At 48.0% G+C, this 12,063-nt stretch overlaps 1 protein-coding gene across 2 annotated transcripts in view; it reads left to right on the forward strand.

Annotated features, from left to right (window-relative positions):
• The window catches only part of LOC138570729 (SURP and G-patch domain-containing protein 2-like), a 187,242-nt gene that overhangs the window by 84,811 nt on the left and 90,368 nt on the right, over positions 1-12,063 (forward strand). For both annotated transcript variants that reach the window (XM_069649140.1, XM_069649141.1), the window contains exon 6: positions 4,070-4,181. In XM_069649140.1, the coding sequence (XP_069505241.1) occupies positions 4,070-4,181 (112 nt within the window). The remainder of the gene's footprint in view (positions 1-4,069; positions 4,182-12,063) is intronic.

A 12,063-nucleotide genomic window follows, 5' to 3' on the forward strand; every position in this document is an offset into this window, starting at 1 on the left:
GGATTGGTATTCATCTTTGTTTTAGCAGTGTGTTCTTGTGGATGGTATTCTAGTTACGCAGTGAAGAGCCAGGAATTGAGTAGTTTCCTGAATTGTAGGTGGTTTCTTGTGTTCTGTATATCCTTGGGCAATTAATTCCAGGTTTGTGTTGTAGGGTTTCGGTTCCAGGCAGATGTTGCTGGATCTGAGCATTCTTGTTGGCTGATGTAGGCGTCATTTATCTCACAAATTCTACGCCCTGGTTGTGCATTGCACTGTGCGTGATGCACATTGATTTTAATTGTATTCGTAGTTTTATTGGTAGCCAACGTAGTATATTTAGTGCGGGTGTGATGTGTTATTTTGGGGTAGTTTGAGGAGTCTGCTGCTGCATTTTGTATGCATTGTAGTTCTTTGAGAAGTCGTTCCGGCATACCCAGATATAGCCTACTGGCGTAATCTACTCTGTACATGACGTGAGAGTGTTTTTGTTGGCGAATGACAGGATACTTTTTGCCGCTCACAGGAGAAAGAAGCATTTCCTTTAGAGCGTTTACTTGTGGCTGTAGAGTGAGAATGTTGTCCATCAAGACCCCCAGGTTTTTTACATTCGGTGATGGAACTGGGGTCATACCGAATTCTCTTGGCCAAGGGATGTAGTTGTTGCCTCTGTTTTTTTGTGCCGATTATCTCTGTTTTGCCTGGGTTCATTTTGAGGTGGTTAGAGTTCATCCAATTGTATACATCGATAATGCAGTTCTCTAGTGTTTTCTTCTTGGGTGTCTTGTATTTTGAAGGTTTTGTCTCGTCAATGTAGTTGTAACCGGTGGGGCCGTGTTTTTGTGATTTTGATTAATAGAGATGTAGATGTTGAATAAAAGCGGGTGGAAGATCCTTGTGGTACTCCGCAACTGGAGTCTCTTGGGTTGGACTTGAAGGGTTTCATCCATACGGGTTCTGTTTGTTAGGAAAGATTTGATCCATAGAAGGTTGGTGTTTTCAGTCTCCAGTCCTTCTAATCTCGTTATGCGGATGTCGTGGTTAACTGTGTCGAATACTCTAGATAGGTCTAAATGTATCAGGGCAGTACTGTTGTCCGAGTCTGTGTTTTGCGTTTAGGTCGTCCCATGAGGAGAACTGATTCCGTTCCCCTCATTGGTCAGAAGCCAACTTGTGCCTGGTCTAGTAGGCAGTGCTCTTTGAATTCTTGGGTTGTTTTGTATATGTACGTTTCTAGCTATGTAAGTGATGTTGGAGATGGGTCTGTAGTTGGATAGGTCCTCTACGTTTACTGCTATATCTTTGAGTAGCGGCCTGATGTACCCTGATTTGAAGGAGTGTGGTCCTTCCCCAGTTGAGATTGAAAGGTTGAGGAGATTTCCATGGTATTCCATTGGATTTTTGTTTGAGGATTGATTTGTATATGTCCGGGGGGCTGGAGTCTTCGGGAGAGCTTGATTTGTTGCTTTGACTTGACAGTTTGACGAAAGTCTCCACTGATCTTTCGGGAAAGCTTTGTAGTTTGATTGGGTATTCCTCATTAGTATAGGTTGGGTATGTAGTGTGATCGCATGGTCTGCTTTGTATGGTTTGTTGAAGGGTAATTTTGTTTTTGAAGTGGTCTCCTAGATCATTGCATAGTTTCATTGCTGGAGTTGGTGCGTTGCATCCCAGTGGGTTTTCTATTTCATTAAAGATTTTAAAGAGTTCTTTTTGAGTGTTTGGTGCTTTGACGATGAGCGGATCTGTTACAGAAATTTCATTTTATTCGCAGTATTGTTCCTCCATTCTGATTCTAGTTTTTGGTTTTTCCTTTTCATGGTGCTGAGTAGTGGGGTGAACCATTTTTGCCACTGTTTTACGTGAAGGGGTAAAAGGTTTTTCTTCTACGATATCGTCTAGGGTTGATGAGATCCAGGTGTAGAGTAAGGTTACTTTTTTCTCCATGTCGGCCTCTTCCATAATTATTGCTAGAGGTTTGCGGAGTTCCAGGAGTTCAGTTAGGTTGGAGATTTTTTATGGTTCTCCAGTTTCTTTTCATGTTGATCAGTGGTTTGTCTTGTTGCTTGTTTATAGGGGCGGCTATGGTGATTATGAATGGAATGATGAGGCGGTCGCTCCAGAGTATTTGAATTAGGGGTTCTGTGGTAATGAGTTCTTTATTGGCGAAGATTGCATCAAGTGTATACCCCGCAGAGTGTGTTGTTCCTTTGACTAGCTTTTGTAAATTCTTTGCTGCTAGTCGGACGGTTAAGGATTTATTTATTCATATTTGTAGAGTGCACCAGCCCAAGGGCATAGAGGCGCTTGTTACAGTGAGTGATCAAAGCTTACTTACAAAAAAAATATACATGCATACTTATTGTACAATTTTTGAAAGGAACAAATTGTAGAGCACATGGATAGGTTGGAGGTGGGAAGGGTAAGAAAGTAGAGTGGATTAGTTAGAGGGCTGTTTTTTAAGGTTTTTTCTAAAGTGAAGTTTCTGCTCGTAGGGCGGTGCGCAGTGCATTCCATAGCTTGGGGCTAAATATGGGAAGCCTATGCCTCTGGCTTTGGCCCCGTTGATGCGAGGTCAGTTAGTTGATTAGTGTAGCATCTTCTAGTAGGCCTAATTGAAGTAGCCCTAGATATTGTGTGTGAAAGGTAGGACTTTCACAAAGGATTTTTGTGTGGTTGAGGTTTCTTCATCGAACCAAATGTTGAAATCTCCGAGGATGATCAGATGATTGTGCTTGATAGCTAGGATGCTGATTGCTTCCGTGAAGGTTGCATCATAGGTTGGTGGTCTGTATATCCGTATGAATTTTGGGTTTGTTTTGGGGTTTACTGGTGGATGCAGTATTAAGCATTCCATTAAGCATCGACAAATATGATCTTCCAGTCTGATAGCAAGAGGATGTTGAAAGATATTACAGCCAACCCACGTTAGAACGCTCTGGGAAAGCGTATCTCACAAGAAGAGCCGGCACAATGTGTCGACCAAGATCTGACTAGACCTTGGCTGACTAGTCCCATTTTCCATAAAGGACATTACAATTTCCTTTCCACATCGGGTCGCATGTACATTATAGATGAATTGAAAGCCAATGTGAAGGGTCTGAGTTGGCTGTAAACTTTACATCCTCTGCCTTATGTACTTGGTGTGTTGTGTGTTATAGACTATTATGAAATAAGTTAAATTGTTTGAGTCGGTGGGGCAGGACCAGAGGCGGGTCTGGGTGCACCAAAGCCTGAAGAGGGTGTAGGGCAGGCACACAGTATGAAAATGGCCCAAAACACTGACCATACACATTCTGCCTACCAGAGAGGCAGATGGGTTGCTGAAAGTGGGGGACTTGATGATACCTATGACACAATTCTTGTTGTGCAGGTCTACCACACCATCAGAATGCAAATGGCAATATGGTCTGGAATAAAATCATACAACATATTGCCATCCACCCTTTTAGGCATGTTTTGATTCTGTGAGCCTAGTAAGTATGTAGGAAAGGGGGGGGGGCAGGATTCAAGAGCAAGTTGCTCACCATGGCCACTAATGCACTCCCCTACGGTCCCTTTTCCTCTATAAAATTGCTTGCTGCCATTCATATTTAAATGGCTTGCAGTTGGGACTGGGAGGTTGTGCAAGGGTGTATCCCAGGCCAGGAGAGTTCACTTGTGGACCTGCAGGGTCTCTAAATTGTATTTGATTGCAGGTCCTCCTGCTCCAGTCCCTGATTGACTTACCCTGATGTTTTTGGAAGAAAGCGGGCTTTGGACTAGGTGTGTAGTAGTCAATACAGCGAGTAACTTTTTTTCTTCTGGTGGCAGAGCATCCCATTATTATGCCTTGCTGAGTGAGCTGTTGGGTTTGGTGGGTGATGTGAGGAGGCGGTACCTGTGGGGGAGGCAGCAAGCTCTTGGGTACCCTCTGCATCTTAAACCGGTGAAAGATGTTATGCGTTCATTGGGAGCAGGGGATCACTCACCGGAGAATTTAGTTTAGAAGTAAAACCTTAAGTATTTTCATAGAGATTTACTCAATTGTCTTGAATTGTGTCCCTGCTGCATATTGCCTAATACTTTTTTTCTCAATACTGTCATACAGTTGATGCAGCAACAAAGGACACTGCAGAGAAACTGGCTCAGTTTGTAGCCCAGATGGGACCAGAAATAGAAAAATTCAGCATGGAAAACAGTGAGAGTAATCCAGAATTTTGGTAAGTATCTTTTTGCACGCCATTTGCAGCATGAAGTGTTCTTTAAATCTGCCCTCACCCTCTTTACTTATTTTTTTTTAATATATATATATATATATATATATAGATTATTTTTTTTTGCATTGCCTGCACTGCTGGTAGGGCCAGAAAGCTTCTCCAAGATTCTGTCCCTTCATATATTTTAAGTCTCAACTCTTAGTACCGACACACCCTAATTTCACCTACTGATGGGATGTGGTAAAGTTCCTTTTTTTAAAAAATGTTTATTATTAAACTGCCTACCTTGCAGATGTGATTTCCTTTGGGGTGATTTCCAAAATATTGGTGGGGTGAGGCGAGTCGGCATTACAGGGCAATTCAACCTGGTGTCCTCCCCGCACTTCCACATTTCACTCAATATTTCCTTGCCCGCTCCCTCCATTGCGTGCCCGCTGCACTCTGGCATCAGTTACATTTTAACCAGATTTGCTTTTCTTTTGGTGTGCACGTTGACTGCATAAGGCTACTGAAGGTGGTCACCGTCCACATCCTTGGTGGCAGTCTGGTACTGGGGCGGATGTGAAACCAGTAGTTGTCCATATTGGACAACTGTCTGCTTGTAGGACCTCTGCAGCTATTCAGATCTATGTTGGTGTTGGGCAAGATTGTATGTAGTAACCCTGTGGGGAGACTACACCAGCCTTGTCCTCTTGGCAATAGGTAACGCAGCCTTTGGTATAGGCCTGTACTACACAAGTAGGTAGAGTGACTGAGCAGCAAGGCTCATCTCAAGAGTAGCCAATGTGAGCTGTAGGGTTGTAACATAGTTTCACAGTGACATGTAATCAAATAACACTTGTACTCAAGGGTTCTTGATTAAAATAATTGTATTAAATTAAGTTTTAAAAGATTAAAAGAAGTCCACTTTAGAAGGGAGCAATATCCAACACTACTGAGGTGACTTCAATAGTTAGGACTCTGTGGACAGTAATAGATCACTTTGCACACTTAAAAGGTAATACTGAGGTTATGGCATAAAGGTAAGGGAAGGAAACTATAGTTAACAGGTTTCTCAAACAGGTAAGAACTTTTGAATCCCCCAATGAAATGTAGGTTAATCCTTTCCCAGCTATACAAGTAAGGTATTTATGACTTTTTGGAGGGACAGTTAAACACAACGTTGGATGGTAAGAGTCTGCATGGAGACAGGACAGCCAATGTCAATTGAGCAAAATCTAGGGGAGCTGAGGAACTTCTTGAAGATGGCACAAGAAAATGTGAGTTTTGTTGTAAAAAGAATCACTGTTGGGCCACAAGCTGGGAGGCTTGTGAAGGGCAACTCTGCAAAGGGCAGCAAATGTAAGTCTCCAGTGAGAGCAAGCAAGCTAAACACAAGAGGTAAGTACCCCTGGTTACACAGTCCCTTGAGTCTGAAGGAAAGGTTCCAGCTGGTTTCTGTTCCTGTTGTAGTCCTGCATATCCCGTACTACGGTTTGAAGGTTGGCAGCAGCAATGGGCACAATTCAGCTCAGAGGCACTTCGCTGTTTCAGCTGTTCACAAATAGCACCACTGCGGTTCTTGGTCACTTTGTGGAATTTCCTTGCTTGTGGGGGCATACACTCTGCGGTGGCTCAGGCTTGGTTAGTCCTACTTCGAGGGAGTCCTGAAGATCTTCCTGGAGCTCGGGGTCCGGCTTAAAGGCGATGCACCCGATTTTGCTTTTCCTGTCCCCTGACACTCTGCTGGCTGTTCTTATTTGCTGCTGCAGGAACAGAGAGGGCTTCCCAGCCAAGTTCGTCTTGTGGGTGATTGGTCCCACCAACCCAAGGGGAGAAGCCATCCTTTCAGGCCTTCTCTAGTCTATTAGAAATTCCTTGATTCCGCACTGCACCAGGGCTTCGCCGGGCAAACCAACAGTCCAGGAGGGTGCAGCAAGCTTCTCTTACAGTTTCTTCTTTGGTTCCTTTGTCCAGTGATCAACTCCTGCTTCCTTGCAAAAGACCTTGCCTTTTATTCAAGTCTCTCCCATTAATTCGCAGCCCAGCAGTCACTCAAACAGCAGGGTGGCTGTCCTCCTCTTCCGGATCCAGCCAACCTGAACAGGCTTCTAAGTCCTTTGAGGGCGCTACATCTGTGGGGGCCCAACACAAGGCGAAGCACTGCAAGTCCGCTTCTGTTGGGGTTGCTGCGCAAGCTGGTCCCGTAACAGTCGGGCTGCGTTCTGCCTCTGCCGGCCTCAATCTCCAACCACTGATACAACTCTCTGTCCAAGAGGAAGTTGGCTACCCTGGGGATCCTGCGGGAGACACTGGAGAAGGCCAACCTACTTGTGAAGGCCCAGGGAATCCAGGCCAAATCGTCCTCGTACGAGTTGGTCGTGGCCTCCCTTGCAAAGGTGAAAGGGGGTGACCCAGTCCAGGGTACCCCGGTGGCAGCCAGTCTCTCCCTGCAAGGCGAGTCTTCGTTCAAGCCAATAGAAAAGCCTCCGGAGAAGAGAATGCTGTACCTTAGCCCGGGGCCGTCCCCCTCAGGACCCGAAGAGGGGGAGGAAAGGGGTCGAAGAATTCCAGGGCACTGACATTTATTTGACCGACGAGGAGATCCTTTCTGTCCACACCATCCACTGTGGTGACGACGACCAGAACGTCGGGGAGACGCCTGTCGACGGGGATGACGACATGGGTGCTGAACCCAGCGACCCTGTCACAGGTGCCTCCTAGAGACATCTCTCGACCATCCACATGCTTCAGCGGCACCACCAGTGACCCCCGTTGACACCAGGGCAACCACGGCAAAGAAGATACATCCTACACCTCCATTCCAACAGTTGCTGTCCCCCCCTGCCCCCACCCCCCCATCCCCAAATCCCCTCTTTAGGGGGAGGGACACAGACCAACTGATACGAACCACACAGGAATGGGAGACCCTGCATAAGAGCTTCTCCACTGGAGGAGTGGGGTCCTTTCATTCCTTGATTGCCCAGGTGTTGGAGCTTCTCCAGCTTCCTGTTCCAATGCCGGGAGGCTAAGTGGAAGACTATGCTGTCAGTACAGCTCCTGGAGGACGTTTGGATTAGGTGCTGGCGTTGCTGAGCAACCCCTCAGCCCCAGTGAAGAGAGACCAGCTTGAAAAAAAGTACCGGGTGCCGGAGTCTGTGCTCAAGTGTCGGAGGTCTCAACTGTTGCCCAACCCGGTGGCTGCCAGGAAGAAGCCGTCAAGTTTGTCTTCATCTGCACCCCCGGACAATGAGGGGAAGAAATTGGATTCCATGGGTAGAAAGGTAATTACTCGGCGGCGATGACGGACATGGTGGCCACCATCTTGGCTATCATGGGGAGATACGACCGGGAGCTTTGGTACAAAATGGCCCCGCCCTGCTCCTGGATTTCTCCCCGATGACAAACAGGTGGAGGTGTTGGAGATCCTTCAGGAAGGCGGGGTGGTGTCTGACAATGCCATCACAGTGGCCCTGGACATTGCAGACACAGGTTTCCACCAGATGGGCAACAGGGTTTGCCTTTGCCGTCATGACTGGCTCAGGGTCACCAACTTTAGGCAGGAGGTCCAGACGAGGGTCCTGGACATGCCGTTCGATGGAGACAACCTGTTTGGGAAGCCTGTCGATGGATTCCCTCCAGGCCATCAAGACTGACAGCCGGTGCTTTGGGCACCTTGGAACAATACTGGCCGTCCTTTTGTTCCTTGGGAGGGACGTCTAGTAGGTTTTTGACAGGGGCTTGTCCTCTTACCGCCAACCCTCCTGTTCTTTGACCCAGGAAGCCAACAGGGGTCGCGCCAAGGCCTTCGTAGATGGCTGCCATCGTCGAGGACCCCAGGGCGGTACGCCAACCTCCAAGCAGGATTTAACCAGCCAGGATGTCGGGTCCCCACTCACGTACCCCCCGGTGCGAGGCCGGTAGTCGGCATGTGGGAGACCAATCAGTGGTCTGACAGGAGCAACTGCTGCTGGAGGTTCGGGCCATGTTAAGAAAAGGGGCGATGGAGCTGGTTCCACAGTGCCTCCGGAGTTTACTCAAGATACTTTCTTGTAAGAAAGACCAAGGGCTGGGGGCCCATTCTTGACCTACGACGATTCAACAAATAAAAGTCCCAGAAGTTCAGGATGATCACGCTGCAGCACGTGCTCGGCCAGCTGGAGGAGGGAGACTTTCTGTCTTTGTTGGCTCTGGAGGACACGTACTTCCACGTCCCCGTACACAAAAAGCATTTCAAGTGCCTGCGCTTCGTCTTTCATGGGAAGCATTATCAGTTCAAGCCTCTTCCCTTCGAACTAAAGTCGGCGCCCTGAGTCTTCACCAAGTGTCTGGCCCCGGTGGTGGCCCATCTATGACTACGGGGGATTCATCTGTATCCTTACATGGATGACTGGCTCATCCGGGCCAAGTCGAAGTTTCTCGAGGACCGTCCAACTTCTGACTGACCTGGGATTCTCAGTGAATTATGCAAAGTCCTGCTTGACTCCATCGCAGGACGTACTGTTCCTGGGATCCAGGCTCGATAGTGTCCTGCTTGACGTCACCGTTAAAGGGGAGGATAGCAACCATCCTGGGCAAGGTGCAACGGCTGTTTACACTGAAGGTCGCCACTGTGAGGACCACCAAGTCGCTGCTCGGCATGTCGTGCCTATATCTGATTTGGCTCTGCCAATTGCGGATGCGTGCACTCCAGGAGTAGTTCGATGCCAGTTGGGTCCAGGTGTCCGGAGGCTCCAGGACAGGATCGCTCTTGACGAGGAGTTCCGTTGAGCGATAAGGTGGTGGGGCGTGCGCTCGAACATCGCCAGATGCAGACTTCCAGAACCCCCATACCAGGAGAAAACAAACACTTCCCTGGAAGGATGGGGAGCCCACACCAGACATCTTCACACCAGTGGCCTGTGCCTGCCGGAAGTTAAGACTCTGCATATCAATATACTGGAACTACGGCAGTATTTTGGGCCCTCGGGTAGTTTCTGCCGTCCCTCTAGGTCAAAGTGGTGAGAGTCTTCACGAACAATACCACCAGTTTTTTACATCCAGAAGCACTGTTGCCGACTCTCAGCAGGCAAGTTCCTCAAAGGCCTCTTCAGGACTTTTTCACCATTGAAGGCTCCTGCTCGGCTTGGGTGCTCAACATCGGTTTTTATGAAGGTCATGGGGCCCTCGTTTAAACAAATGCATAAGGCCCCTTTGAAGTTTCTCTCGTATAAGACTGCTTTTTTGGTGGCCCCCTCAGCCAGGTGGGTCGGGAGATCTAGGCCCTCACTTGCAAGCAGCTGTACTTGTCTTTCCAGGCTACGAGGGTGGTGCTAATACCCACCCGACCTTTATGCCGAAGGTTCTTTCAGAAGACCGCTGTACTTTTTGATGCGGCTGCGTTACTTTGAACTGCAAGCTGTTCGTGGCAGTATTTTCAACATTACGTCACAAATTTCTCATTAAGATTATATCAGTTGTTGACTGCTGAACACACCCACTGCAGCCAGAAGGTTCTCCTCTTGACCTTCCCTGCATTGGCTTAAAGAAGCAGGGTAAAGTATGCACCCTGTGGCAGACAATGGTGACTGATGTTTGAGCATCACCATGTGTTTTTTCGCTTTTAGAAGACTGTCCTGATGAAAGTGGTTCCACCAAAATTTACACCACTGAAACAGGTAAACGGCGGTTTTTACGTGGTGGAGGCTATAAACCTGCTCTACCTGTACCTTGAACAACTTGTCATGTGTGTTTTATGTCTGTCACACGCCTCGTCCTACTATTTAGTATCTCTCTGGGACGGGCGATATGGGCAGTGTTTGTCTTCATTTTAAAAAAGCGGGCACAGCCATACTAAGGAGTACCATCTGCAGTATATTATTTAAAATCTGCAGCGGCACCTTGAGTTCCCTTACTCTTTTCTTAACTTTGAGCTACCCTGGGATGACCCGACTAGTCTACGGGATATTAAAGTACTGTTGACCCAGAGTAGACTGGCTGGTCCTGGGCTTTTTCAGTCCTAGGTGTATTAACTATTTAACACCCCCATTGTTTGCCCGTAGCCCCTTTGAGTCTTGCAGTGACCTTGGATATACAGGAGTTAAACAATTTCTACATTAAGGTTTTTTCAAAAATGGCTTTTCTTTGCCTTCCCCCATTTTTGTAAGCGTTACACCAGCGTTTCCTAAGGAATTTTTTCCTACGAGTGGTTCTAGACAGGGACAGAAAGTGTTTTTTCGATCTAGCTTTCTGTCTTCATCGACCCAGTATCTCCCTGGTCACTGTATATGCGCCCGTCGTTCCTTTTGAGGGATTTCCGCACTGCCCGTTGTGTAACTACATACAGTTGTGTGTTGCCCTCTTTTCCGTGTTAATACAATTGCCTGTTAGGGCTTCACTCTGTACATTGTACCTTTAGTGCCCCCCTGGGTTATAACCTTCTTTCAGAATTCCAACAAGCCTTTGGTTCTGCCCGTCTTCTTTCCGAATCCTTCTACACCGGCTGAAAGGATGTTGCATTTGCTGGACTTTGCTCGTGCTGTGACATTTTATGTGGCACGCATGAAGGACTTCCAGAAGACCTCAACTCTATGGAATTTTGGACCTGTGAATCACAGGAAGGCCCTGTCAAAGGCTTCCATATCCAGGTAGCTCTCCGGCTGCATCATGCACCACCTTCTGGCAAACGGACCACTACCAGGCCGGCCGAGAGCCCATTCCAACAGATTATCACAGCAACGACTGCGTTTCTCTAGTGTCCCCCTGATTGACATCTGCAGGGCTGCTACGTGGAGGTCGACCCAAACCTTCATGAGATTCTCCTGCGTCAAGGATGCTAGGGAGGAGTCCTGGGTCGGCCAGGCGTTGCTATGCAACCTGTTTGTTTGAAGTGAGTCTGTTCAGGGTTGAATGTATTGCTTCTGTTGAGCCTTGCAACTTCCGTTGAGTATTGCTGTGATTGCATTCATGCACATGTACCATCTGGCATTGATTCACAAGTTCTCCAGCATGGGGTCGGGCATGGATTCGCAGGCTCATGAATATTCCCTATCAGGCCAGGAATCCTCTGTAAAAGAAAATTTTCACTTTCACGTACAAACTGTCTTTCTCCTATAAACCAATCGCTGAGCTCTGGGTCATACTGCCCCCAGCCAATGACTGCCCTCTCCCTAACCCCGTCTGGCAATTAAGTTTTTACTGCACGTTCAAGTTTTGGGAGTCCTCGTATTTTGCTGAGAGCTTTTGTACATTTACGTTGGTTTCTATTTTTGTCAAAGCTTGTGTGCTCTTTTGTTCCTTTTACCGGCAAGCAGGGATCCCTTTGTCGGCGTCTTTCAACGCCCCTCAAGTGTAAGAATCGTTGAGTTTCAACAAAGATTGCAGGAGGCCATCGGGCATACACCGCATACCGGACCATGTCAGAGGAGTAGGAGGGAGGCCTAATCGGCTAACCCAGGGAAGCTGCAGGAGAAGCCAGAGAAGACCAAGGCGCAGGGAAAGGTGTCTGACCTGCCCCTGAAGGCCCAGGTGGTTCAGGCGAAGTCATCCTCTATGATCGAGCTGGTGACGGCCTCCCTCTCAAAGGCGAAACGCGCTGGCCCACAACAGGGGAACCCAATGGCACCCGGTGGCCCCCCCCCCAAAACCCGTCCCCCACCACCCCCGTTCCGAGGCAGGAGGCCTCAGCCAAGATGGTGTAGAAATTGCCCGAGAAGAGGATGCCATCCCTAAACCAAAGACAACCCCTCGGGACGCAAAAAAGGATGGGGGTGGTGGAGGCCTCAACCATGCTCCAGGGCACAGATATTTCTTCCTTGGACGAGGACCACCTGGTGTCTGTTAACATGGCCCCGGAGTATATGGGGACCGATAACCGAAACGGATGACGGAAACTGCTACTACGTGTGGGTGCTGGGCCCAGTAAGCC

Source organism: Ambystoma mexicanum, chromosome 1p (assembly GCF_040938575.1).
Source record: "Ambystoma mexicanum isolate Mex_15411 chromosome 1p, UKY_AmexF1_1, whole genome shotgun sequence".
NCBI classification, from domain to species: Eukaryota; Metazoa; Chordata; class Amphibia; order Caudata; family Ambystomatidae; genus Ambystoma; species Ambystoma mexicanum.